Genomic DNA, 27,756 nt, shown 5'->3' with positions numbered 1-27,756 from the left:
TAGAAGTAGATCTCAACGTCATAAAGACAAATGTCGTCAAGAACGCCGAACAGTATATATACGCCAGTTAACTCTGCTTGTTGGCATCCATTTCTCGCGCTACTTCTTCTCGGACAGGGAGTTCTGCCGGTGGCATATGCTGCTCCATTTCAACCTCACGGACGGCATTAACGCCTGTCCCCTCCAGCTCTGGGCGAAAGTCATCTGCGTGCAGTTGCGGTTTGTCATCTGGAGGCGGCGGACCATTCGTAGCGAGCTGGGCGGCGTTTTGACTTCGTCGACGACGGTAGAAGAAGAATCCCAGTATGATAATGAGACCCACTATCACAACAGGCACCACGACGGCTGGTGCAATGATGCTGGCTTGGGACTTGCTGTCCGAGCTGCTTGATGTGTCCTTCTGTCCCGACGCCGTCGCGTACACTGTAACCGGTCCGGGCGAACCAGACGTCGTTGTTGCGAGAGTTGTCTTTGGTGTGTTGGTTGCAGACGTAGACATTTCACCGCCTAGCGAGGCGATCTTTGCGCTGATGGAAGCTAGTTCGCTCTTCAGCTCATCGATGGATTCGTTACTAGTCGACGAGTTTTCGTTGCAGTAGTCAAGCAGTGGTTCGAGATCCCCGAGCGTACCGGCGTCTGTGGAATTGGAGTTCTTCTCGATGCACGATTTGCAATTTGACAAGGATTGCATGAAGTTTGAGTTCGGTTCGCAGAGCTCGGGCGTTTTGCCAGTTGACTGGACTTGGATGGTGGCATCGTCTGGTATGCACGTTAGTCTGACACTTGGTGGGGATATAGGGGTCTGGGATAAGGCGCATACTGCAAGAGTCGTAGCATATGGTCGGGATTAGATCGCGCTTTGCGAGGGAGCTCGCGGTGTCCCACAGCTTCTTGAGGACCATGTTGCTGGTTGACGTTGTAAGGGAAGGATCACACGGAAATTGCGGAAAGGTCTGTATTTAAAGAAGCAAGAGCCATGCCAAGCTGGGCCATTTGGTAATGGTATGGCCGCTCTGCTCTCATTTGAGCGAGACGTTCTGCATGGAGGCGCTGTGTACATGATGTTTTGTCGTTGTTATTGGCCGTGGGCCGCAGGGTCCAAAGACGTGACTATCATTTCCGGACAGGGTAACCCATCCCGGGACCCTGCATCCTGCTTTCAGCTGGTGAGGGGGCTATTCCACGGCTCTTGTAGTAGAGAGCAGCGGTATAGAACAAAAAACGATTGATGTTTGAGGTTGGTCGTGATCGGGGGATGCAGGAAAGGGAAGTGGTAAGAAGCTCAGAAGGGAACTTGAGTGTCAGGAAATAAGGTAACCGGGTACCGCCGTAGATGACATGTCATTTATATCGTGACCGCCAATATTGCAATAGCCTACAGGATTCCTCTTTTCTCGTCACTGAAGCAACGTCTCTTACACATAAGTCCAAGAGGCAAAAAGAAAGACGAAAAAAATATTCATTAAAATCGTTAAAACGGTATTAAACAAAAGAAGATAACCAAATTACCACCCAACATTCGCATACTAGCAAGCCATTATATATGCAAACAAACCACCCGACAAAATCTCATCAAAGCCACAGCCTATTCAAAAAAGCGTCCACCAAAAGGGTAAACACCCAATACCCCAGCGCAACATTCGTCCAGATTATCTGCTGGCAGGTAGAAAACAACATCCGACCACGCTGTATATCCCACGGCGCAGCGTAGAAAGTCTTAAACAGCTGTAGCAGGCGCAGCAGGATCTACCGGGGCATCGAGGGGAGGGCGGGCACCGCCGTTCTTCTCGACGGCGGGGGTCGAGCGTTTCTCCTTCCGGTAGGCCCAGAGGGCGGCGACTTCGAGGAACATGCCGAAGAAGGTGAAGATGCTGGGGGAGGTTAGGGTCTGTGATTGAGTGGGATGTGGGATGGGACGTACAAGGCGAGGAAGATGAAGGACTCGTTGGCTTTCTTCCGGCCGCACGTTACACCGGGTGGAGAGTTGAAGTAGCACGAGTGTTGGTTGTAGTCTTGGGCCGCAAAGATAAAAGCGGTTAGCCAGCTAAGGGTTGTTAGTTCTGTTTTGAATGTACCACTGGCAGTTTGTTGTTATGGTTTGTGACGTACAGGTAGGAGAAGATGACGTCGATTAGGAGCACGAATTTGCTCAGTGCTGTTGGGAGGAAGGGGGAAATGAAGGCCGGGAGGAAGAAGACGACGGAGAGGACGGCCTGGGCGATGTTAGAATGTAGTTGGAACTGCGGTCGAGGGCACGTACGATGACTTCCTGGTAGATAATGTGCTGTCCGTGGGGTCCGCGGCTGATGAAGAATGAGGTCAGGCCCATCACAATGACTGCGCTGGACCACTGCAGTGTGCGGGTTGCCAGCTGGAGCGGGCGGGAGACGGCTGTTGAGAAGAGCATTGTGGAGTTGCTGGATTAATTCAATCGGCCGATGGTATGGTATGTGTAGATGTGGGTATAGAAGTCGATATATAAGACAAAGACCTATTACCAAGGTTCGAAGGCCGGGATATCGCGACAAAAGAAAGAGAAAAGGAAATCAAACAGGGACAAGCAGGAACAACTTTATATCTCTAGACCCAAACCCAAGGACTTGCAGAACCAGACCTGAGCGGCACAAAGCAAGCAGACCATACCATGAGACACAAACACGACTAGCGCCGAGTCAAAAGTATCCGACTGCACATACCAGGGTCGAGCCCGGCAAGGACTGAGCAGAGAGATAGATAATTGGGTGCGCATTTCCCCAGATGCGTCATGATGGCCCCGGCATGAAGTCAGTTGGCGGTCAAATAACAGAGGACATGCGGTTCCTGCTTCTGGATTGGGAGATTTCCGTGCGATTTCTTAGTGCTGTGCCTTGCTTGGATACACTGCATGATGTTTACTTTTGGTCGAAATGAAGGATGTGTATGTACTTCTTGTACGATGTCGATCGGCCGGCTCCCAGGGGAGTACAGTAGTTGCTCTTCCCTGGATGCTATGGAGACTTGGGAAGTACCCCTCGTCAGTAGTGTTGACATGTTTGATTTCGCGTGTCCCGTGGGTGCGATCTACATGTCATGTCCTCGTGCAAGGGGGCCAGAACCAACCTGGGAAAGGAGTCGGGACCAGGCGTCCGTTGGGACCTGACAGCGAGTCCATTCGGCATGCGGCGGAAGTGCAGGGCGTAGAATCGACAGGCCTAGAAGTCGTATGCAAGCCTCCCTGAACCTATCATGCTACCTTTGGTAGCTTAACTAGCAGCTTCAAGTTGGAGAGCGCCACAGTCCTTCTGGCAGTTGCCAATCACATGGTCGCAAACAGATCACACCACCCGACAGCACCACGGGAATGTTTGGCGGCACCTCCCAAACAGGTCAATGAGAGGTGGGTTTCCTGCAGAGCCACCCAATAGCGGGGGTCACCCTGCAGAACCGGATCGACGGTGGCGCTGAGGATTCGAGCGAATCGATGTGGCGGGCTTGCGAAGGGATACACAGGAAAGAGCATCCCTTGGGGACCTGCCGCGAAGCTTGTCAGCGTGCCGCATTTTGATATTAGAGTGAGACACACAGCTGAAGAACTACTTGATTGCTTGTTTTTGTCGAGGGCGTGGAAGAAGTGGAAGTGTTCGGCTGCGATGCGATCGCCGTGTGGGATGATGGTGGCTGCAGTATTGTGACACGATGCTCGTAGCACTAGTGACGCAAGAGCTCGGGCTGGGTCTGGTGGTACCGGGAGAAAGTACGTCGGGTGAAGATGCCGGTGGGCTCGGGTAGTCGGCTTTGCAATATCGATCAAGTTGTTGTTTCTTGGGGGTGTATACTTCGCAGGGCTGGTGGGGAAGTTGACAGGAGGGGAAGTGCAGTAAACAAACATGTCTCGGATCCCCAGGTCAGCCCAGATCACGGGGACTGTCTGGAGTGAGGCCGCAATGTTAGGATGTAGGGGACCGAAGCGAGGACTCCTTGCAACTTGGAGGATGCTTCAATGTTGTTTAAACCAGGCATTGTGGTCAAGGGACAGCGAATAAACCGACAGAGTCGAGATAGGCAGAGAATAGCAGGAACAAATATAATGAATTTTATTTAGATAACACCATTAAAACAATCACCAGCCGTTATTTCCGTGCGACGGACTCCAGTACGCCTAAGATTGGATTCCACGTTCACCATGTAACGTTGCCCAGATCGTGTTCCTATAAAACCCATCAGCCCCAGCTCGATCGGCCAGTGTAAATGTTAGGGGAAACTCACCTTCATATACTCACTACCCTTCTCTAAGTATTCCTGTCGAGACACAGACGACCGAGCGAAATCTGCATTGGAAGCCCACTGCGCCGCGCCCTTCCACGCGTCTAGGGTGGGATCAGCGGCCCGACGCACGCGGAGTTCAGCGTCGATGGGGATGTATCCGCGAAGTTCGTTGCGGAGTCGTTCGTCGAAGCCGGTGAAAAGGGTATTTCCACCCGTTAGGAAGACATCCTTCAAGAGGCGGGTGCGGTCTTCGCTGGAGAACCGCTGATTGACAATGTCAGCGGCGATCTCGACAAGACCGGCCTGGTCGACACCGGCAATGGAGGGCTTGAAGACGACCTCGGGCACACGGATGCGCTCGACATTCAGGTGCAGCTGATGGGCCTCGCGCTGGCTCTCGGGGTCGAAGGGCCAGGGGCCGCGGAGGAAGGCGTGGACGAGACTCTTGGTCCAGTCGGACTGGGCAGCCAGCGTGTGGTTCTCGGTGAACTCGGGGTCGTATTGGAGGAGCTCCTGCTCGAGATTGTTGAGCATACCGCCGAGGTCCTCTTCCTCTTCGTCGTCGCTCTGCTCGTCCTTTGCGACTGTTCGGTAGACACCCCAGTCGTCATCGTTCGCACCAAAGTCATCGTCGTCACCACCGCGACGGCGCTTCTTGGGTCCGTCAGAGGCAAGATTGGCGAGGGTCTTCATGCGCTGTTGGCTAGCAAGAGACTTGCGGTTGCCGAGATCTGCCTTCATGCGCTGTTGGTCCTTGATCTTTTGTAGAATAGCCTGACGGTTCATTCGTCGCTCGGCGATCCAGTTTTCAAAGTCATTCTCGCGCTTCTCCCGGTCCAGGCGCTCCTCCTCTTCACGACGGGCCTTCTCCCGTTCCTTCTCAGCCTTGGCGCGGGCTCGCGCCTCGACGTTGGACTTCATGAGACGCTGGTGGCGCTTCTCCTTGATACCAGCCTCATCCAGCTCCTCATCGGGGACATCCACAAGCGGGAACGTCATTTCTTCCTGCGGTTGCTCTTCCTCCTCAATGCCCAGGTCACGATTGCGGGAGCGTTTGATGGACTTTTCAAGATCACGGATCATGCGCTCCAGATGATTCTCATCCTTGAGGTCCTCCGTTTCGAGAATACGACGGACTTCCTTCTTGGTTTCAGAGGAAAGACGCTCCTGGACCTGCTTCCAGTACTCCAGTTCCTGCTCCTTCTTGACCAGTTTCTCCAGACGCATCTTGGCTGCCTGTTCCTGCAGTCGACGGCCGCTCTCCTTCTTGCGCTCCGCAATCTTGGCCAGCTCTTCTTCGCTCTTCTCGACAACAACGTGCTCAGTGAATGGGTACTGGATGACATGATCGCGGTCCTCCAGCCCGGTCCAGTCGAGGTATCCGCTCAACTCGCGGTCGTAGTCTTGAGACACGTAGCAGTGGTTGCGAACCAAGTCCTCAATCTGGTGGTCGAGAAGACGGGCCGGGAAAGTCGGATACTTCAGCTTGAGTTGCTTGGCGAGGTACTCAGCATTGTTGAAGCCTCCCCAGTTCAAGCGGGAGCAGTTTGAGAGAAGAGGTTTCGAGTCCAGAACGGGAATGACATGGGTAGAGGTATTGGAGGAAGACACAATCAATCCGTCGGTTCCCTTGTTGTAGCGGTAGGCGAAGAGCGAGTCGACACCGTAGGCGACAGACGGGGCATTGTAGCATTCGAAGAGAATCTCGTTCATCACTAAATTTCAACGTTAGTACCGCGCCGTCTGGTTGGGTCTGAAAATAAGTTGCCACTTACTCTTCCGAGGGTATCCCATATTAGCGATTGGCTCTGTCATAATAATTGGTCGCTCCACACTGTCACTGGTGCTGTTGATGCCCATCTTGATAAAGACATAGTCCAGCACGCCCTCCATAACGTCCCAGTTGCCGACAATGCTGGAGCCGGGGTCGAAAGCAGGCTTCATCTGGCCGCGAGTGGTCGCATCGACGTACGCATCGTATCCGACGAACTGGCATTGGCGTGCGAGCTTGCGCTCCCGGTAACGGCTCATGACGGGGGAAAGGCGAGGCGCGGGTTCTTCTCAAAGGACCAGCCGGCCTTGACAAGATGTGAACCTAGAAGCAGGAGTTGTCAGTGTGCTGAAGTCTTTCATCTGTCGCGGCTGGGGCTGTCGCATACCATTGTCAATGACGATGGCGCTGGTATCGGGGTGTGCCTGGCTTTGCTCGAAGCCGTCACGCTGCGGCGCCTGGTAGCCCTTGAAGGGGAAGTCGGACACGCTGTAGATTTTCGGAGGGGCCTTTTCGACGCGCTTCTCTGTGGAATTGATCGCAAAGCGCCCTGGCAGGACGGTCTGGACGCCGGTGATGGTCATCGTGGGCTGCGCTGGCGCGGAAACCAGGAGCTTGGGGATTTGGGGTTAGGTCGATGGGTGGTCACTGGCAGTCGGACATGGCAAGAAGATTAGACGAGGCGGGTGTTGATTATATATGAAGTCTGTTTGAAGTGAATGGTTTGGCCCGCGAAGCGCGGAAAAGTTGCGAAAGGAGTGAACGGCGAAGTTCGGCTCGGATTGAATGGCGAGGCGGCGAGCGGAGGGCGGAGAGGTACAGCTACGGTCCAAACTACGATATACAGCTACAACACCACAACAAATAATGGTCTGAAAAGGACAAATCGAGGGACAAATAGAGATCATTCATGCATTTCGTCGTAGCCGAAAAAGAATATTGGATGATCAAGTCGGATTTTTGAGGTTCTCGGTGGCTATTGCGCAGTTAGCATACGTCGCTCCAATCCAGTAAGAGTATATTAGAGCGAAACACTCCAGCATACCTTCAAGATGGAAGAGAACATTCGACTGGTAGTTCTTGAACATTTGGGCAACCAGCTCGACGTTCATGTTCTGGATATTGACCTCCTGTTGGGCATTAGCGTGGGCATCATCCTCCGCAACGCTCGATACATACCTGGAGGCTCTTGTTCATGACCATGATAGCTTCATTAAGCTTCTCCTGTAAGATACAAAGTTAGCTACTGTTGGTTAATCCAAGAAAAGTAGGTGCTGGACGTACCACATTGGTGATGATGCGCGACAGCAGCACCGACTGCTGATGCTCATGGGGGCTCTCCTAGAGGGTGTCAGCCAGCGTTGCTCCTACAATCAGAAGACCATCACCGTGGTATTCAAACATACCATCGCGATAGATCGAGGAAAGGACGGCACGGGTAGATCGTGGGATGCTCGACCTGCTCGCGACGGGCGGTTTGTTCGCCCGGTCACGTGAGAATATACAGCATCCGGGCAACGGCGACCTCACATGGGAGCCGCCACTCGTCAGAACTCTGCAATTCATACCGGCCTCGGTATAAATACTTTGGCTCCTATTACAAACGGTGTCCCTTTCACGAGAAGTCTGCCGAAGACACTGCCGAACGACCTCCGCCTTTAATTCACTGCGGCGTGCCGCCCTTGACCGTCAATTCTCTGGTTGAAAGCGACACCGTCCTCCCTTTGTAAAGGCAACCAACCCCTACCATCCTATATCCTACTTCACACCGAATATTTCGATACTCTGAAATCGCCAGCCTTGGGCCTCCTCGATCCACACCCCACGATGCCTCCCGCAACAGCCGCCAACGACGAAGCTCACCTGCAGCTCCTCAACGACCTAGACCTCGGCGCCCTCCCAAAGCCCTACCGCAATCGCAACTGGAGGCCCTCCCAGCGCCGCAACAAAAATGTCAAACAGATAATCTCTGAGAACCAGCGCAAAGAAGCCTCCGTGATGGCCACGCAAGCCAACTCCGGAGCAACCACCCCCTTCGGTACCTCGGGCGTCACCACAGACGGTACCCAGACACCTACGGACGGAGCTGGCAAGGCGCCTAATCTAGCTCAAGCATCACAGAACCTGTCGACTCTTGTTCTGGAGAAGAATGCCCGTGCGACCTACGCTACCGGACCTGCGGTCACTTACACCAATATTGAGTCGGCGCCCTCGCTGAATCCTGCGCACCAGCGTCACTACTGCGATGTTACGGGTTTGCATGGTCCGTATACGGATCCCAAGACTCGGTTGCGGTATCACAATAAGGAGATCTTTGGTGTTATTCGGACACTGGCGCAGGGTGTCCCGGAGAGCTATCTCGAAGCTAGGGGAGCTCATACTGTCCTAAAATAAGGGGTTTGCAGAAATACACCCGCGGACTCTTTGTCTTATACGCAGAGAGCATATTTACGAGGTATGTTTGAGAACATATAATGGAAATTATATTTCAATACTTTAAAACAGAGCTAATTTCGCTCCTACAGAACTTTGCATGCGGATACGTAGCATGTCCGATCAACACAGTCAAGCCCTTTCCACCCCACCTGTCCCTCTCGAGACAGGCTCAAGAAAGCGCTCCGGCTTATTCGTGACCGTTCTTTTCTCCGCCCGCGCCAGGAAGCACTTTCGACTAGTACCGACATCCCAGGGGATGAGGTGTCAGTTACAGCACCATCGAGGATGCTGTCGTCGCGGCGTGTCCATCATCGATGGATTGTGGTTGGTATATCATGTTTTACGGAGGATAGGGGTAGCTGGAGTGCGAGCGAACAAAGGCAGAGCTTAGCCTATGGGGAATCGGTCGTCATAGCTTAGACAAATCAATCTAGCAGAATGTCTCCCCGGCATTCCTATGTGCCAATGCAAGTGCAATGCCGATTCGCAGTTATTTTCCAGTAGTCGAGTCGAGTCGTAGAATTCAGAGAATACCTAGGGTAGGTTTCATCCGAATGTGCGCAGGGAAGAAATCCGCTCCGCTTTTTTCAGCCTCGATAAATGCCGTCCTGACCGCCTTCGACGACTGGCAGAATTTCTGTTTACGGCCACGCCGCGGCTGCTTTTGTCTTGCTGGCTACCTTTTTTCGTTCGACGCCACCTGCCTCACTCTTGCGCTTTACTTTCCATTTTTCCAAAAGTTCGAATTACTAAAGATGCCTGGCATGTGGTTGTCTGAGAATCAGAGTGCGTATTACCCTTCCTATGGACCTTGCGATTACCGTGCCAGCGCATCGCATGGCCTGCTTTGGATGAGACTGACAGTGAAAATACAGAGATCGGCGTGGTTTTTTGCTCTGCTGGTACTATCATTCTCTATGAGAAGGGTTTAGTGTTTGCGCGACGACTAACCGGCGTTGTTTAGGTGGTCTCTTCCTGTTCGGAGGTGTCCTGATGTTTTTTGATCGATCACTGTAGGTCTTTCTCTCAGACCTCAGACCTTGAATGTCAGATGCTAACCATATTTAAGCCTCGCAATGGGCAACGTACGAGTCCTCAGTTCCCCATTCCTCGAACGTGCATACTCACACGATCCAGATCCTCTTCCTTATCGGCCTTACCCTGATCATCGGTGTCCAAAAGACAATCGCCTTTTTTTCACGCCCTCAAAAACTCAAGGGTACCGCCGCTTTCGCAGCAGGAATCATTCTCATCTTGCTCCGCTGGCCCTTGACCGGCTTCATCATCGAGCTGTATGGCCTCTTCATTCTGTTCGGCGACTTCCTCGTTACAATTGGCCAGTTTGCGGGCAATATCCCCGTCGTCGGACCGTACATCCAGCGCGGAATGGAGATTCTGGCTGGTGGGCGCAGCAATGCTGAATTGCCTGTATGAGCGAGGATTGCGGTAGTTGACTCGGTATTCTTCCAGCTGGACTCGGCCTTGACGAAGTTGATCAGGGGTACCAGTACACCTGGAGATGCGGAGACGCGGACACGACAAATAAACATGACGGCGGACTTGATGTAATTACTAATGACCACCAATTCAATCCAGCGATATCCAATTCCCATTTGTCGAGGCGTTGCGTGGTAGGGTATCTCAGGTATGCCTGGATTATTAGTTTCCTTATACATACTAGGTAATGAGCAATAGACTCCACGACTCTGTGAAAACATCAGACCTTGCGAAGAGCACGTCACCACCAAGGTAGGGGTGGCTGTTCATATAACGTATCTACTGAAAAAAAGACAGATCCCGGGCAAGAAGGGACTCCGTCACGTCGAGCATATCGAATCAAAAGGCTGAATAAAGCAAATTCAAATCACAGAGACCATGCTTCCTTTATTTCTTATTCTTCTGGCTCCGCCTTTACATCCATGTCCCGCGCAAACAGCAGTGCCGTAGCTCATGCCGCATCGAATTCTGTTGCGCCGATCCTTCCCTTCAGCAAACAGGGGGATTTATTTCGGGTTGTTGATGTAGTCGACCAGGTTCTCAACGACGGTCGCGGCGTTGGTAGTTTGGGCGCCCTCACCGTGGTGAGCGATCATTGTGCAGGCGGTGGCGCGGACGACAATGGCGCCGGTCTTGCCCTGTATTGCAGACTTGTTAGTCAAGCCAGTTTCTTGAATGCCCGTGCTTTTCCGAGCGCGATGCTCGGCGGGTCCAGCGCACCTTCTTGCCGTACAGGCTGCGGGGGTCAGCCTTGATGGTGACGAATTTCTCGCCGCCGATGGAGAAGCCGTTGGCGAAGGCATTGTCGGGCGAGGTAAAGGCCGAGGCCAGGGAGTTGATGTCCTCTTGGGAGAGCTATTCGCGGTCAATGTTAGCGACCGTGTTCAACGGTGTTTGGTTGCTCCTGAGCTCCTGAGTCACGTACCTCGAAGCCCGGGGACTGAGCCTCCAGTCCGGAGAAGTCGGCGGCGAGGATACCGGCCTTGTCGAATTGACCCGAGCCCATCAGGCTGTTCTTGTTAGCATTCCCGTACCTCAACGGTGACGATGGGGGCGGAGTAGATGTACCTGGAGTCGACGTAGCCTGCGGGAGTCAGCGGAGTCAGCGGAGACAGAAGAGAGAGCTGCGGGAAGGGGTATACTGACCTTGCCAGATAGCTGAGTGTGCGCCCATGGTGGAAGAGTTGTGGAAAGGTGGGAGAGAAGAGAGGAGGAAGAGGGAATCTCGTGAAGTGTGGGAGGCGAAGGTGCAAGTGGGGGGCTGCGTTGGCGGTAAATAAGACCCCGCCGTCGATCGTGCGGTGAGACGCCCTTGACTGTCACAGCATCCCAACCACGGCGATTAGCGGATATAAAACTGGACTATGGAAGAAAGAGAGAATGCTTTTCTTTACTGAAGCTGCAACAATCTGAAAAAAGGTGTGAAGATGTCCAAATCCGCAGCTGCAGATCTGGTCACGCGTTGCTGAGCTGTCTTAGCTAGCAACAGCTATGTGCCTGGCAGATCGCAGACACTGCACCACTAACTGGTGGCTGAAACTTCCAGCTGCTCCTTTGATGCGAGGGACTGCTGTCAAAATCAGGCTGAAGCAGGTGTATTGGACCTCGGCAACCTGAAGGGGAAGTCCGGGAGAAGATCAATCCAGCACAAGTACTACGTACTCAGCAGTCCGACTACAAGTATATATGTCGTGATACAATCACAAAACGCGCAAAACACATGCAATAAAATAGCTTGGTCTCGTAAAAATTCTTGAACACCCCTGTCCACTACTTCATCCACTTTCATTTGCAATCACAGCCTCACTAAACAACCTCGCAGTCTCATAAATCAGCTTCGCATTCTGCATCCCATCAACCCACCTCTGTGGAATAGAATCCACGCCATAAAATACACCCGCGAGAGCTCCATAAACAGCACCCGCCGTATCCGAATCTCCACCACGATTCACAACAGCCAGAGCACCCTTCTCCCAGCTGTCATACCTGAAGAACCCCCAAAGGGCCACCTCCAGGGTATGAACCACCCACCCCGAACTAGTTATATGCCCAGCGGTCTTCGCCTTCCAATCCTTGATGGTAACGTAATTTGCCATACGGTTTTTCAGGGCGGGATGCGTGAATTTCATTCGGGAAAACGCCGTGCAGAGCTGCTCCTTGGTTTGTCCTAGTGGGATGTTAGCTTGTCTTAGTCTGAAAGGAGCGGCGAACTAAGAACAAAACGCAGGACGCACCCCTCATCGCGCGACAAATTAACTCTGTAAACGCGTCACAGGCTTCTGGACAGGCTAGTGCTGGGTGTGTGATGGTGCTCTGGGCTCTGGCGACTTTGCGTGCATACTCGGGATCTTTCCAGAACGCCACGCCGATTGGGGCGATTCGCATTAAGCTGCCGTTCCCTGAGAACTCGTCCCTGTTCAGCTGGGAGTTGACCTTCTCTTGTGTGCCCTGGAGATTGTCGACACCCTGCTGCTTCCAGACCTTGAGTGATCTTCGCGTTGAGCCGCCCACGTCCCAGGCTTTGTCTGTTGTGCTGAATCGACCTGTCTCGATCCACTGGACATAATACTTAATTGAGAGGGCGTGGTTGTATTTTCCGTCTGTGTCCACGATTGACTGCGCCAGGGCGAGAGTCATGGATCCATCGTCGGAGTAGGATCTGAGTCTGTTAGGATATCAAATCTTCTACCCCCAAATCAACACTGCAACGTACCCAGCAGGCTTCCTAAACGGACTGACAAATTCGAGCTCCTTAATCTGCTCGAAAGTACCCGGTTCCTGGAACTGGACTGGTCCCCCTAGGGCGTCCGCAACACAGGTACCCCAGATAGCCCCGAGGCACCGCGATTTCAGCGAAACAGCCATGCTTGTTGCTGTGCGGACTGTGATCGTAGGGCCGTGAGACTCGACATCGGAATAAAGTGGCTGAGGGAATGCGCTAGCGTAGATCGGGCGCCCAATACGGGTTCGCCCTGCCAGATCCGTTGCGGCTCAGCCCTGCAGGTGTCCCAACAGTCGCTAATGTCGCACAGCGCCTTCGTGTCAGACAAGGACGACTGGGGATCCATGCGAGATCTGTACTCGAGGCTCTGCGGATCGTCAGTCTGCCCTGCAGGGCTGCTGCATGTGTCCTGCCAGAGGCGCTGAATGGGTGGACAGAGCCGCTGTATCCACAACCGTATCCATGGCTCAGCGGACTTCCATAACTCCACTCTTGGTATATCTGGACTTCGAGCCACTAGGATAGTGCAAGAATGCCGGATCTCGGCTGTTGTTTCGTGTGTGAATCCTGGTGCGTAGGAGTTCGTAGTTCGGCACCAGGGCCGATCTGTAGAGGAGCACCAAGCACGAAAAGGACCGGCAACAGCGAATTTCTGAGCAGGACCGTGAACAAAGACCCTATTAGTTCAGAGGCAGGTGATGGATGACTGCAGGGCCTGTTGATGGACGAGCAGTTTGCTGTGAAGGGCAATGGCAGCGTTCATCCCAAGCCCTGCCTGGAAACCGGCACCTTTCACGTACCACGGCAGCCAGGGTATGGTTTGTTTGACCAGGACTGGTCAGACGTCTGTAGACGCGAAGAATGAGGATGCGAACTCCTTAACTCGTGATGAATGGGCTCGAGGGATCGTGGGAAGACGTCCGAGTCTCGTGTGGGTCGACGAACGGGAGGCGAACAGGTCGAAAACGGCGCTTGGGACTCGGAACTGGTATCAGAGACAAGCGCTTTGTCAGTAGAGTCCAATTCTTAAATTGATGAGGGATAATTCAACCGTAAAGTTGGGGTTGTCGGTGTTTTTTTGGAGCGGGTGCATTGAACAGAAAGGCGTTGAACTGACGCGACCGGCACCCGATTTCGGGTGCTACCGGCCGCAACACCCGCATCAACGGCCGTCAGCAGCTGGATTCACGCGGGATAACTTTAGTGTATATCGATCAAGGATTAGAAAGCGCTGATTCTCGTCTTCATGTCGACCCTGGGCCCTCTGTCACCTCTGGTTGGCTTGTGTAAAGATCCTAGCACTGGGTCTAGTGCCGATCCTTGCGCCAGTCATTCGCAGCTTATATCGGGTCTGCATACAAATTTGCTGGTTTTCTTTCTGGTTTTTACGCTCTAAAACTCACAGAGCTAACACAAAAATAAACCTCTATTCTATAGTTTAACTCTATTAAGTGTAAAGAGTTCTTAGCCCGTAACTCTACCAACTCTATCAGGTACTTTGCCCAGTTCCACGTGGAGTCGAAGTTTACGGTTGTAGATCAACGACACTTGGCTTGTTCAACTATTCCTTTCGCAAAATGCTTCTTCAATAATCTATGAATGGTTATATTTACTTTTGGTATTGACTAGAGACGTGGAGGGGAGAGGATCACCGTGAAATCAACGTGGGCTGCTGGCCTGGGCAGGTATACACGCGCGGACGGGATTTTCTTCACTGTCTGCACCCTGCCTCAGTTTGCCCTAGTCCCCACAATGCGGCGAGCAGGCACCTGTCGTAATGCCCAGCAATTTTATACGTGGTCCAGATTCAACCTGTATGATTTGTATTTGTGCCCGGTATTAATGGGTTTGGACTCGCACCATCCAGCACCTTGTACACATCGATCCCGACTCCTAGACGCTCAAAACTTGGATATCATATACTCGTAGTCTATACAAATAAAAATACACTCTTTACTGCTCTTAATACACTGCTGTGGTAAATTCTCACAGTGTTTTCGTGTAGCTTGAATGAGAAACAGGGTCGGCATCTCAGCTCCCCCGTACGGCATCACAAGTTCCCATACTGGCAACTCCCAATAATACTGTAATTTGGTCGGCTTTTTGTTCCCAGAACCTCTAACCGCGGTCCTCAAGTTCACCAATCAACGGCAGAATTCCCCTGATCGAGGCCAGCCTCGTCACCGACCAATTCATATAAATAGCCCCCCGATTTCTAACTTTCCTTCCTCAAATATTCTCCTCCTCAACTTCCCCCTCGACAGCGATCCACACAGACACTCCATCCACCATGTCCCTTTGTCGATCTTCATTATTCCTTTCCTCATCCAGGTCCTCGACGAAAGTATGTATACTCTACACATATCCCCGCACTCTGTGTTCTTGTTTGCTCACTGAACTTCTGCAGACTCGAGTGGATTTCGCACTCCTCGTGCTGATTCTAGTGTGCACTCGTTAACCTGACGCGTCTTGCTGTCTTGGACGCATGATTTAACTGCTGTGGACTCGTGTCTCTCCCCCAACATTGTGTGTTCACTCCCTCTTATTGCCCCTCACTTCTTCCATCTCCCTCTCCCCTATCCACCTACACACCTACACCATTCCTTTCTTTCCTTTCTTCATCCTTCATCCATCACACATGTCTTTCATCATTTTGCACTTTAATTGTATCCTTTTATACCTCTTGTCACCCTCTTGCAACATCCTTTCCTTGCGTTGGTCACCAGTATTGTCCCTGATCATGTCTTGACACACCTTGCACCCATCTTCACACAACTTGTATATCCCTTCATGCCTCTTGAACATCTTGAACACAACGATCTGACCCTTGGACAGTCTCTTGCTTCGGAACCGATCTTGCTGTTGTTGTTACAATCTGATCCTCACGGTCGCCATGCACACATATCACAATGCACACACACATACCCCCCTACATCGCGCTTTCATCGGCCTTACACATGGAACACGCATCTCATCACACTGGAAACACTATCACCATGCACCGCAGCATGCACATTCACGAATCCGAACGGTGTCAATCTCATTCTTGACGGGAGCGATTGGAATTTTGGCCAGAAGGGCTGGCAACAGCAACTTGGTATATTTCACACACCCCATCATCTGGCGATTTCACTGGCATATTTCCTAACCCCTGGCATCATTGTAGCCCCAACATACAGGAACATTCTCTTTATGTTTCCTTTTTTGCCTAATTGGGCCCCGTGCCCCTCAGGTCATTTGGCCGCCCCGGTCGGGCACCATCCACCGAGGATGTCTTCCTGCTTCATGAGGTCTAGACACACACAAAGGTTTATGGCACCCCTTTCCCTCTTCGAGGGACTATAACTTTTGACGACCGATTCTCACCTTTCATACATAGATTCAGAAATTATTTTGCATTTATTGATGGAACCTGGCATTTTGACATAAAGTCATGTCAACAACACCGTCAACCATGCTGCTCTCTGTGTCGGCCTCGCTCCTGTGCGACAGGTGGGCGATCATGAGCAATGGTTCAATCTTTTGAGATTGCGATCGTTGAAGACGAGGCAAATGTGTGAGGTGTTGATCGACTTTCCCAACGTATGCATAAACTCATACTAACATTGCGTATTGCGGTTGGTGATCCAGATCTTCTTGTTTTACAACTCAACCTCCACCGCCCTGCATTTCCGATATGCTTTCAACCACCTCCGAGCCTGCAATAGTTAACAGCTCCGGTTGTTTTTCGGTTTGTTGTGCTTAGACCCTCAAGGTGTATCTTGTTTCATGGTACTCCGCACCCATTCCTTCCTGTGGAGCATTGGAGATATCCCCGCCTTGGAAATTTGCGTTTTTGTGATTGTAGATGCTTACTCCCATTCTAGTCTTCCGATCAACTCTTGCGATAGCTGCTTCAGCCGCCAATTCGACAATTTGACACACTGACGATCCCGAATTCGAAAATTCGACAGTCGAGGGCAAGGAGCAACAAGATTGTGTCCGATGACCCGCATTGAGATTGGAAGTCCTGGAGTGGCCTCATAAGTGGCCCCAGGCAACTAACCCATAGGTTTCGATTTTCCGTATACCGAGCGCGATATCTATACCTCGAATCAGAGCTCCACTGAGTCAATCCGACAACTCGAGCCATGCAACACATGGCCGGAGTGGGTGGGCGGGCATCTGGTATATCCAATTCCCCAATCCCCGGGCATTTAACGTCCCACTATGACAATGCGCATGTAACGGCTTACAGATCGATACTGGTAACCCTTGAGTTTTAAACTCGGGGTGGGCGGGTTGGGGACCACACCGATATTCGACCTTTTTCAGATATTCTGACGCTCCGATATTCGACAACTCGATAGTCGAGGGCAAGGAGCAACAAGATTGTGTCCGATGACCCTCACTGAAAAGAAAGTCCTGGAGTGGCCTCCTAAGTGGCCCCAGGCACCTAACCCTTAGGAATCGATTTTCAACACCCCGAACACGATTTTCCGTACACCGAACACGATCTTCATTCTCCGAATCCGACCTCCACTATGCCAATTAGTCTGCTTGACTGCGAATCGACAGCCTGAGCCAAACAATAATGGCCGGAGAGGGTGGGCGGGTATCTGGTATACTCAATATCCCCAGCCCCCCGGACATTCAACGTCCCACTATGACAATGCGCATGTAACGGCTTACAGATCGACATTGTGGTGCTCCGGGTGTTATACCTGGGGTGGGCGGGTTAGAGGGACCACATCGACATTCGACTTTTTCAGATATTCTGATGATACGATATTCGACAATCGACGTTGCAGATCCGATATCCGACATTCGACAATTCGATAGTCGAGGGCAAGGAGCAACAAGATTGTGTCCGATGACCCTCACTGAAAAGAAAGTCCTGGAGTGGTCTCCTAAGTGGCCCCAGGCACCTAACCCATAGAATTCGGCTTTTGACACCCCGAACACGATCTTCATTCTCCGAATCCGACCTCCACTACACCAATTCAACTCTCTGCAGGCGATTCAACAGCCCGAGCCAGGCAATAAATGGCCGGAGAGGGTGGGCGGGTATCTGGTATATTCAATATCCCCAATTCCCCGGAAATTCAACGTCCCACTATGACAATGCGCATGTAACGGCTTACAGTTCGACACTGTGGTGCTCTGGGTATTATACCTGGGGTGGGCGGGTTAGAGGGACCACATCGACATTCGACCTTTTTCAAATAATCTGACGACCCGATATTCGACAACTCGATATTCGAGGACAAGGATCAACAAGATTGGTGCCGATAACCCAAATTTCCTCCCCAAAGTCCTGGCGCGGCTGTGAGTTAGGCCCCAGGCACATACTAACCCGATGGATTCGATGTTGATATTCAACACAACGAAAAAAATTATTTTTATACACTGCCGCTGGACAACCTGAAAAATGCAATGCACGTTCTGAGTGGGTGGGTGGGGATCTCACTGTACGTCCTACTATGACGATACGAACATAAACATAACGTTTTACAGGTGGATTTGGACTGTGGTTACCCCGAACTTTGCAGTTCGGGGTGGGTGGGCTTGGGGACCACAGAAACATTCGACTTTTTTTCGATCGATACGACGTAATTGACAAATGCCCTAACGACAGCGAAGCGCGAGCCGCATTACAATCTATATCATCATTAGATCGATGTTTAACCGCAATCGACGTTACAATGTCAACTGAGTGACAAATGCAAAATATCTCCCGGCGGGTGGTGGTTGGGCCAACAGTGACGATGTTCCATCTGTCGACAATGCATTGCCCGCAACCACAGGTGAGGGCCGGGCTTCGAGCTCCGACAAACAGGGAGACTTCGATATCAATGCACCATTGAGCAACGATGGATTGCCGCAAGAACGTGGGAGGGCCGTAAATGCCCTCAATGACGAAGAAAGTGTGGAAGTGTGTCCACCCGCCCTATGCAATTGCAATTTGCGTCTCGCATTCGCTATGAACTGTACTCTAGCGGTGGTGTTTCCGAACGTTTTGGTCCTTCAGGATTCAATTATTGATCACATTATTAGGCTTTCTTACGGTATACCGCCGCTCCTTGCGTTATCCTACACAGCATCGACAGCTTCCAGATCGATCAGACGCCATCTGAAACTCACGGGAATTTTAGGACTCATCAGCCATACAAGTGTCACTGTCTCCCTTCCTTTTGTTTTACGATCCACATGCTTTGTCTTTCTCCATACTTGCTGGATTTTCCAGCTACAGCAAAGCCGATGTGGCGGCAGACGATACTTTGGGAAATGACGATCTTACGATCCACTCGGTTATGCGTGTATCAAAGGCTATGTGTTTACAAGTTCTCACAAGTTTTCACAAGCTGCAACACTCAAGAATCTTCCCTTACGATATGTGGGCTATATCACTCATGCGGGCTCCTGAGTCGATGCCAGGAGATATGCCTTCGTCACACTGCTAACAGATTGCAACAGGAAACTGATGCCTGAAGTTCTGGAAGCGAAGCCGTACGCAATTGGCTTTCGGTCATCTGCTTCCTTCTACAACCAATATCAATAGCAGTCCATGCTGGTGTTTATGCAGTCTATGTGTCTACACTCCTGGAGTCTGCAACATCATCTCCCCCTTCCCTCTCTCTTTTCCCTTCCCTCCTTGCCCTATTCCATGCTTGATATTTCCGAGACCGTGCATCGCGGCCGGAATCCTCGGATACAGGTGACTTTCGGTCCTCTGTTTCCTTTCCGAGACTAAGAAGAGAAAAAAATGCACTTGAGCGTAGCTCTACAGCACAAAGTCTACGCGATTAGAAGTTATTACAAGCTGCGACACTTAAAAATCTCTTTTTGCAATATGGAAACTTTACCGCCGAGGCGAGACTCGGATGTGAAGCCATGAGACATGTCTGGCTCACGTACTAACAAACTTCTACAGGAAATCGATACTTGACGGGCGTTGAACACATGTAGATGACTAACAGTCAACTTCATACTTCTTATGGCCTACGAAAAAAGCAGTTTCACAAGCCTTTTACACCGCCAATGTGTTTGCAGGGAGTCCGAGCTGCGACATTTGATATGGTGTCCATATGAGGACGTCGCACCATAGGAAAGAGCATCAGATAATATGCTTGCTGGAATTTCTGAGACATTACTGACTAGTGGCAGCAGCAGGTTGGCCTTCGATTGTTCGAGCTGCTGTACACGCTTGCTTTGCGATCCTCCGTGGTCTTTTCAACACCACTGTGGGTTGATGTGAGGATCACATATTTACTTGTGACAGGCCGTCTACTTTCGACCAGCGGCTTTGAAATGAAATCAATCATTGAAATCAATTACTGATCATCACTCAGTATGCTTTTTGTACTGGTGTCAGTCATTCAAAATGCTCCATCTCACCGCGCACCCCTCGACGGTACGTGAAACCGAGCGCACGCGATTGCCGCGGGCTTCATTTCCAGTACCAAGAGTGAATGCAGACGAAGAAGGTATTTACACAGATAATGTGCTTATACTGATACTACCCTGCTACATTCGATATTGTGTTATCGAAATAATACCAGTCCTCTTTCGCTTTCGCAGTTCATGTCGATCTCGGATGTCCTGTGCCTATTCATGATGCAGGCAGGCGTCCTACGGTATGGGAAGCCGTATGTGGATAGATTTCACTCATCTGCCTACTTCTTGATACCAAGATCAAAAGCAGAGTCTTCGTGGTGTTTACGCTGACTGTGTGTTTACTCCTCTCTACTCTGCGACACCCCACATAGCTTCTGCCAGATTTCACCAGATCCTCCCTGCTGACGCATGTGCTGCCTGTCTTGACTAACTACTTCCTGATTTTTACAAGGCCAATTTACCATTTCTTACTACATCGCGACCGCGCAAGAGAGATTACAACCTGCCCGGGACACAAAGCAGGTTACTACGGCGTCTACGCTGCTGATGTGGTGATACTCAGCACTCTCTACCACATTACAAGGTATGCCTGTCCACCAGATAGCTGGTACCGACATGAGACATTGTCATATGAGATGATCAGCATCAACGGTACTTCTCTGCAGGGCTCGGCACACACCAATTGCCGATCGCTATTACAATAGTACCAAGAGCAAAAGCAGACTCCCACTCGTCATGTCAAGACGCATTCTACGTGTTGACATATGAGAAGTCTGCAATATTACCCTGGTGCCTAGGTATGGGTTCCAATGACTAATACTGATATCGTATTTCACAGCCGAAATCCATCGTGTTGATCAACGGTGCTGTCATTGAAGCTGGACGAGGAGCCCAACAGGCATTTGGTGTCCGGTAGCACAGAGTGCCTGCCAAGAGCGAAAGAAAGCTAGCGGGGTGTTTGGACAAAGTCCATGCGTTTACACTGTAGGGCAGTTTTCGATATAGCTGGATGTCCAGGAGCGATTACTGACTCGATTCTACCAACCTCAAACCTGATGCTCCTACTAGCGTCAAGCCCGAATCTAGATGCGGAGCAATCCAATTGCGGTTACTACCAGCGCATTCCGGCACAGCTCTCAAGGCTTAGACCATACAGCAACATCCAACGCCGTGCATGTGCTGACTGATACCTAGAACGAAAGTAGGCGAAATGGTGGGGTCTACACAAACATCTGTGTGTTTTCTCTGCAACCGACTTCGACATTTTTCATACGCCTCTGGACAGAGTACCAGTTTACAATTCCCTCCTCCGCCTCCCCATCCCCCTTTCCCCGACATTTTCCCGACACCGTCGTTTAATATGATGCTTGGTGTTTGTGGCAATGGCCCTGATCCGGAGACAACGGCGTACCCATGCAACCCTCGGAGCTGACTTAGGCAGTTCCCGGGGAGTGGTTTGCGTACCCCATGCCGTATGTCTTTGATTGCTACATATATTGGAAGCAGGCAGGCGTTAAGGTGGAGACTACGAGAGGTTCATTCGTTGAAAATCATATTAAGCCTTCCACATTACAGTTCACGATTTCCTTGACTGCTCACAAGCTCACTGATGTCTGATACTGGTATAAAAATGTCTTACCGGAGGATGTCCTGATCACGGGTTTGGATATACGACCACTGGATGGTCTTACCACGGTTTGAGAAGCCGTACACTGGTTACTGTCTTACTGTCCGTTGTCTACCTACTTCTTAACACCAAAAGCAACGAAACATAAGGTTGGATCTACACGAGGCCCAGACGTCTACCCTTGATCGCCCCCGCCACACTCCGGCGACTTCTTTTCAATGAGTTCTGCCCATTCGTACTGAAACTGACATACGTTGTCTTATCAGAAGATGTCCTGCTCAGTGGCTAAGATGTATGGCCAGTGCAGTGTTATAACACGGTCTGGGAAGCCGTATGCGGACAATTATCGGTTGACTGCTTTCTTCCGACAGACCAAGACTGAGGACAGATCTCGAGGGGTGGTACACTGCCAATGTGTTCTCATCTATAGAATCTCTGCAACATTACATGGGATGTCTTGAAGAGGACACCAGATCACTCATACTTCGCACAGGTAAAAGCGGAACGCTAGGTGGTGATGCATATTCAGCGTTGTCTTCGACATGTATCCACGGGATGGTCATTTACCGAGGTCTTTGGAGCTGTATGCAGATGACTGTTGTCATCTACTTCCCTTTCCGACCAAGGGCAAAGGCGTCTTAGACTATGACAGGCGTTAACACTGTCCATGTGTCTCGTCCACTATAGGTCTGCTACTCTCCACAGGTGATGAGGACACCATCTCATTTACACTCGGCACTCAAACAAAGTGCAACGCAAGGGCACAATGGCTTTTGCGCGCCATTTTCAATATATGTACTGGGAATAGTCATTTACCAAGGTCCTTTGAGCCGTATGAGGGCAATTGTCGGTTGTCCACTTCCTCCTCAGACCAAGAGCAAAGGCAGGTCACTTCAGGTGTTAACACGGTTAATGTGTTTCGTCTACGATGGGCATGCCACATCCCACATGGTGAAAACACCAGCTCACTCATACTCGACGCTCAAGCAAATTGCAACGCCAGGTGATGATGCTTGTTGAGAGTCAATTTCAGCATAAGGCTGCGTGATGGCCATTCACTTAGATCTCTGGAGCCGTATGCGGGCAACTGTCAGTTGTCTGCACCTCCTCAGGCCAAGATCAACCGCAGATGTTGGCTGGAATTTTCACGATCCATGTGTTTACCTCTGAGGGCATTTCGCTACATCCTCTTTCCCCCTGCGGTGTCATGAAGAGGGCACAAACTCCCCCAGTCGCGGCACTTAGACGAAGGGTCATGTGCGGTGGATTATGTGAGTGAAAACCATCACATTCAGCATATGGTCTCGTAAAGACTATGCATCGTGGCTCGGTAAACTGTACGCAGGGAACTGTCGGTCGTCTGCTTCCTTGACAGAGCCAATATCAACAGCAGGCCTTAAAATGGTGTTTACGCAGTCTACGTGTCTTCACTACAGAATGACTACAACATCTACCCGTGGATCATCATGATGAATCTAGGTTTCTTGGTATCGCATTTCGCATCATGTTGGCTTCTATGATCAGGTCACTAACATCGAATAGAAATCGCGTGCGAGTTTCTGTCGGTTGCCTACACTACCCTCGGATCGAGATCGATAACCCTCTTAAGATGTAACGGCGTCTGCGCGGAGTCTACAATGTCACTCCCGTGGACTGGGTTGCTACAAGAAAACACCGAACTTCCCTGGACGTTGGAATTCATGCTCGTGACAGTCAGCCAGGTTAGCATTCTGATCTCAAAAATAACTGCTCTGGCGGTCTTATAATTCACGGTCTAGGGAGCTGTATGCGGATTACTGTCGGTCTCTGCCTACTTCTTACGAGCAAGAACAAAGACAGGCCTGCCCACAGTATTCACATTTTCAATATCTTCCACCTTTATTTGTCCCGCAACAATTCAAGCGGCTACTGGAAACCACTATATTACCTCCTGACATTGCACTTTATGTCAGTACCAGCTATTTTTCATTGACATCACTGATATTGAATGTCGCAGATCCATCTATCACGGTCTGTGAAACCGCATGCAGAGCACCGTCGGTCGTCTGCGTTCTGCTCAGTACCAACAGAGACAACAGACCCTCTTTGGGTAGACACAAGCACCCCTGTGTTTACCTTTGAACGTTTGCAACATTCTCTTTTTGTGGTTGACAAAGCGCTGGTTCGCTGATAATTGACGCCGGCATGAAGTGCCAAGTGCCTTGTCTGACGATAATATTCATCGCGCCATATCGAGCTATATGGCATGATAAATGTCATACAATTTTATCAATTCGTTCAAGGTAGGTGCGACGGCTGTCCTCAATCGGTCGTCTGCAAAACCCTCGGTGCTGAGATTGAAAGAAGACTGAGAAAGCGTGGTTACACAGAATCAATGTTTTCATTCGTGGTAAGACTTTTCGACATACTTGCTACAGAAATTCCAGTTCTCATTTTCACAGTGTCATGACATTCTTTTTTCTTATACAGGGGGCTGGTAAGGCGATTATGTATTTTCGCTAGATCAATTGACATCATTCCGCGCCGGGAATGATACTTAGAACCACAAAGTTCAACCAAAAATCGGATACTAGTACACAATATGTCACATTTTCATTTTTTTTGGGAATCTAGATCAAGTCATTCATCTACCGTGTGTCAGATCATTGCGTGGCCTGGTAGACCGCGATGCACCGGCCATGATAACCATCAAATGGGTCACATGCGTTGATTCGTGGGATAATTTATGCTGATAAAAGAGAGGAGGAACCCTGACAGCTGGACCCGTTTTTCAATACATTGACTGCTCCACCATCGGCCAAGATACAAAATTTAGGTCTCGTCGTATCGCCTGCCGTCGCCACAGCACCTTGAGTTGATCCGCAGGGTCTTTGCGGTCTTGGCATCACACGGTTTAAGCGCAGCGCTGACTGTCTAAGCACTTTTCTTTAGCAAAACCTCGCCGGCTAATGTTAGCGACGTCAGCCATCGCAATGACGGCACTTGAGCGCCCAATGCGCGCAGCCGAGGCCCCTGTCTCGAACAGACAAAGCCTTGTCTCAGGCGGCGCCCGCTGAAACACGCCTTCTGCGCCCGGGCAGCCCAAGTGGCCCCCCTGGAACGTGCAACCGGACTAATCAACCTGCGGCTGCCACCCTCATTCGCCCGCGATGAAATAAGCATCACGCGCTCCGATCCTCGCGGTGGCTCTTCTCGTTTTGTTTCGCCGGTCGTGCATGCGTCTGGGCCCGTGGCGGCCCTCCAGGCCGTCTGCTCCAGCTGGACCCCAGAGCGCTGGCATTGGCCCCCGAAACCCGACCGTCGCCGCGCTAAGAGATCTGGGGCATCCGGTACGATCGCATTCTGCGCTGCTCGCCGCTGCCAGCCTTTGCTCGGTCCTCCTTGTGTCTCTCCCGGTTGGTCAGCGCTGGTCGTGGTCTGGATGGCAAGGGCAGCGGGCTGGCGCGATGCGGTGTATCGTTGGCTGGCCTGCTCGGCTGACACTGGAGGTTGCTTCACCTAGAGGGGATTAATTGGCCCTGGGTCATGCGGTGTCTCATGTACAGACCTTGGCGTAATCGCCGCTCCACTCGTGCAGACCTACATACGGCTGGCGCCACTTCGGCTGGTCCTAGTGCACGCAGACAATTAAAGATTAAAGAGGCCGGCCCCTTTGTCTACGCGATTGATGAATTCTGGTTTTGTTTGGCACCGAGGCCTTCTGGAAGGCCGTCCTTTCCTTTTCGATCTGTGATCCTGTTTGCCAAACTAGGCGCCTTACGACTATACCTCTTCGCTTCGCTCTATTCAACTATTCTGGACTGGTTCCACTTAACAACACGACTTCACAATGTCGGCAGCAACAATGGTTGTCAAATCGCGCACTGCGCCAGCCAACGAGGCGATTTCCTTTCCAGTCTTGACATACAGCGACGCAAAACCACGGAATGATTTACAGGATCTGGACGATGGGGCCAAACAACGACAGAACCAGTCGAGCTTGGCACAGTTCAACTTCCCGCAACCTGTTGGTGCAGAAGAGCGATCAAATAGAAAACCCCTACCGGTAGACACTGCGACATTCGACTTTCGGGTGACTGCGCCGCCAGATGAAGTGGTACCGTCTCGCGCCATGATGGATCGCAGCCCGATTGGGATCGGTATTGCACTGGGAAGCCCGGGGATGTTGGAGTCAAAGGAAAACCTTCCACCGCCACGGTTCAATACGAATATATTTGTCGACGAACAGAAACAACAGTCACAACCGCGGAAGACAAGCAAGTGGAAGAAGATCGGAGGTCTGTTTAGAGCGAAAAGTGCGCTGGCGTCTCCGACACAACCAAGACCGAACATACCGAAGCAATCAGCAAAGGAGAAGCCTTCTTCAAGTGGCAAACAGACACCCGAAAAGCATGGGACTGAAGAGTGGCCACGCATTGAAACAGATGCCAAGCCGACGACGACTAGCAGCTCAACTCCACAGCGAACGCGCAAGTTCTCCTTGTCCAACAGGAAGGGCTTGAAAGAGAAAAACGGCGAGAATATGCAAGGCCCTAGACTCGACGTGGATATCCCCGATGTACAAATGGAGCGCTACAGCGTCATGTTCAGCACCGTCATGAACAGGAACCAGAGACCTTCCCTGCTGGCCAGGAGGAGCAAGACACTCGACAACCTCCACGTCCCAAGCAATTCGGTAAGCCATGCCGCCACCATTGGAACGATGACAATATTCGAACCTACTAGTAACCATGAGATGCAGGAATTCCTCACGGCTAAGGTGCCCCCGGTCCCGAAACGACGAGCCACTTCCCCAGCTCGCTCCAGCTTTACTCTCTTTCCGACCTCCCAGCCGTCCAAGGCTGCACAAGTACTCGGCACCCAAAACTTTTCTCGTGGCCCCAGTCCACTGCTCAGATCGAATACTCTACCGGTGGAGAGCCCATCGCGAACATCCCCCTTCGAGCTGCCGCCGGGAATTCCTAATAATAATAGCGTTTCATCTTTCGAGTCGCCGTCGTTTCCAAAGCCTTTCTCTGAGCATTCCAATACCCCGCGATCATCGGGCACTTCTTCTCGATTCGAAGACAAGCCTCTTCCTGCGATTAAACCCGAGCCTGAGCCTACCTCCTATACTCAAAAAGCTTCTTCGCTGCCGAAGCCTTCAAAAATACGGCAGCAGTCTATCAAACCGATGTCCAAGACGTATCCTCAACCTAGACCACGCTCCTCATCCCTGATGAAGGAACACTCTCTGCAGCGGGAGTTCGTTAGGTCAAACAAGCCGAACTTGACGATTAACACGGGCTCTCCACCACGGCCCCCTGCCAAGGATAGTTCCATACAATCATCATCAACCCCCGATTCTGGACGGCCGATCCAGAAACTTGTCACAGACCCGCCCGCCATAACTATGTCCCCGGTACCACTCTCATCAGTCAGCGGTACTATGTCCACGATATCCCCACAACTGCCTCAAAAGCCAAGCCCATCCACCCAGATTCCCGTCTCAGACGCAAAGAAAACTGAAGCGACGGCCAAGCAAATCCCGACGATCGAAGTCTCAACCGCACGCTCGATCTCCGTGTCAAAAGGAAGAGGCAGATGCTTGTTCCGATCGGAGCTCGCTTGGACCACTTCGACTCGAATGAGCGGTTCGTGGAGAGGAAGACGTTGACTCCTAGGATCACGGAGGTGTCGTATGGACATCGCCCTGCCAAGTCCCAAGAACTGCAGATAGAGTCTCTGTGATAGGCTTGCTTTTTGATTTTGACATTCTTCATATACCTTCGTGCTGGTTTGTTTGAGCGTTCGGCCTCATGCATACCCGCGCCTTCTTATGTTACTTTTAATTCATTCCTGAACATATTCTATTTCATTTATTGATGCACATATTCATGATTCTTTCACTATTTGTAAACAGAAATGACTATGTTTGGGGCGGCGTTGCTTTGTGATTCCATACGTAGCAGTCGCATTAATTGTACGAGTGCCGCCGTGCTTTATGGCAACAACCCGTCCAGATTGCACCTCACCCCATACCCACACCACGACATGTCTTCACACCCGGCCGCCCCTTTTGAAGCCAGACAGTTTCCGACG

General features: G+C 51.2%; 9 protein-coding genes across 9 annotated transcripts; 3 read left to right on the top strand and 6 right to left on the bottom strand.

Annotated features, from left to right (window-relative positions):
• Positions 1 to 67: 67 nt before the first annotated feature.
• Positions 68 to 902, bottom strand: N7532_001042 (uncharacterized protein; the record flags this gene model as incomplete). The annotated part of the gene is made up of 2 exons (XM_056613536.1): positions 68 to 759; positions 821 to 902. 2 exons carry the CDS (start codon positions 900 to 902, stop codon positions 68 to 70), a joined length of 774 nt encoding a protein of 257 aa, XP_056478577.1.
• An 815-nt stretch (positions 903 to 1,717) lies between these two features.
• On the bottom strand, positions 1,718 to 2,407 carry N7532_001041 (MARVEL domain-containing protein; the record flags this gene model as incomplete). The annotated part of the gene is made up of 4 exons (XM_056613535.1): positions 1,718 to 1,871; positions 1,922 to 2,044; positions 2,110 to 2,213; positions 2,261 to 2,407. 4 exons carry the CDS (start codon positions 2,405 to 2,407, stop codon positions 1,718 to 1,720), a joined length of 528 nt encoding a protein of 175 aa, XP_056478576.1.
• A 1,750-nt stretch (positions 2,408 to 4,157) lies between these two features.
• Positions 4,158 to 6,600, bottom strand: N7532_001040 (actin-related protein ARP5; the record flags this gene model as incomplete). The annotated part of the gene is made up of 4 exons (XM_056613534.1): positions 4,158 to 4,187; positions 4,246 to 5,960; positions 6,021 to 6,302; positions 6,405 to 6,600. 4 exons carry the CDS (start codon positions 6,598 to 6,600, stop codon positions 4,158 to 4,160), a joined length of 2,223 nt encoding a protein of 740 aa, XP_056478575.1.
• A 363-nt stretch (positions 6,601 to 6,963) lies between these two features.
• On the bottom strand, positions 6,964 to 7,425 carry N7532_001039 (DASH complex subunit DAD4; the record flags this gene model as incomplete). The annotated part of the gene is made up of 5 exons (XM_056613533.1): positions 6,964 to 6,992; positions 7,062 to 7,146; positions 7,196 to 7,240; positions 7,301 to 7,357; positions 7,423 to 7,425. The coding sequence occupies 5 exons, from the start codon at positions 7,423 to 7,425 to the stop codon at positions 6,964 to 6,966; spliced, it is 219 nt and encodes a 72-aa protein (XP_056478574.1).
• Positions 7,426 to 7,843: 418 nt separating this feature from the next.
• Positions 7,844 to 8,410, top strand: N7532_001038 (uncharacterized protein; the record flags this gene model as incomplete). The annotated part of the gene is made up of 1 exon (XM_056613532.1): positions 7,844 to 8,410. The coding sequence occupies one exon, from the start codon at positions 7,844 to 7,846 to the stop codon at positions 8,408 to 8,410; it is 567 nt and encodes a 188-aa protein (XP_056478573.1).
• Positions 8,411 to 9,207: 797 nt separating this feature from the next.
• Positions 9,208 to 9,886, top strand: N7532_001037 (uncharacterized protein; the record flags this gene model as incomplete). The annotated part of the gene is made up of 4 exons (XM_056613531.1): positions 9,208 to 9,238; positions 9,417 to 9,465; positions 9,522 to 9,537; positions 9,590 to 9,886. 4 exons carry the CDS (start codon positions 9,208 to 9,210, stop codon positions 9,884 to 9,886), a joined length of 393 nt encoding a protein of 130 aa, XP_056478572.1.
• Positions 9,887 to 10,455: 569 nt separating this feature from the next.
• On the bottom strand, positions 10,456 to 11,123 carry pfy1 (profilin; the record flags this gene model as incomplete). Its single annotated transcript, XM_056613530.1, has 5 exons — positions 10,456 to 10,587; positions 10,670 to 10,804; positions 10,875 to 10,959; positions 11,018 to 11,033; positions 11,096 to 11,123. 5 exons carry the CDS (start codon positions 11,121 to 11,123, stop codon positions 10,456 to 10,458), a joined length of 396 nt encoding a protein of 131 aa, XP_056478571.1.
• Positions 11,124 to 11,724: 601 nt separating this feature from the next.
• Positions 11,725 to 12,814, bottom strand: N7532_001035 (ADP-ribosylglycohydrolase family protein; the record flags this gene model as incomplete). Its single annotated transcript, XM_056613529.1, has 3 exons — positions 11,725 to 12,116; positions 12,184 to 12,608; positions 12,663 to 12,814. The coding sequence occupies 3 exons, from the start codon at positions 12,812 to 12,814 to the stop codon at positions 11,725 to 11,727; spliced, it is 969 nt and encodes a 322-aa protein (XP_056478570.1).
• A 12,690-nt stretch (positions 12,815 to 25,504) lies between these two features.
• On the top strand, positions 25,505 to 27,331 carry N7532_001034 (uncharacterized protein; the record flags this gene model as incomplete). Its single annotated transcript, XM_056613528.1, has 1 exon — positions 25,505 to 27,331. The coding sequence occupies one exon, from the start codon at positions 25,505 to 25,507 to the stop codon at positions 27,329 to 27,331; it is 1,827 nt and encodes a 608-aa protein (XP_056478569.1).
• Positions 27,332 to 27,756: the final 425 nt, after the last annotated feature.

The sequence above is a fragment of the Penicillium argentinense genome (genome assembly GCF_028826775.1).
Source record: "Penicillium argentinense strain IBT 30761 chromosome Unknown utg000002l_segment0_segment0, whole genome shotgun sequence".
NCBI classification, from domain to species: Eukaryota; Fungi; Ascomycota; class Eurotiomycetes; order Eurotiales; family Aspergillaceae; genus Penicillium; species Penicillium argentinense.
Note: the sequence above shows the minus strand (reverse complement) of the source record. Positions and strands in the feature narration are given on the sequence as shown.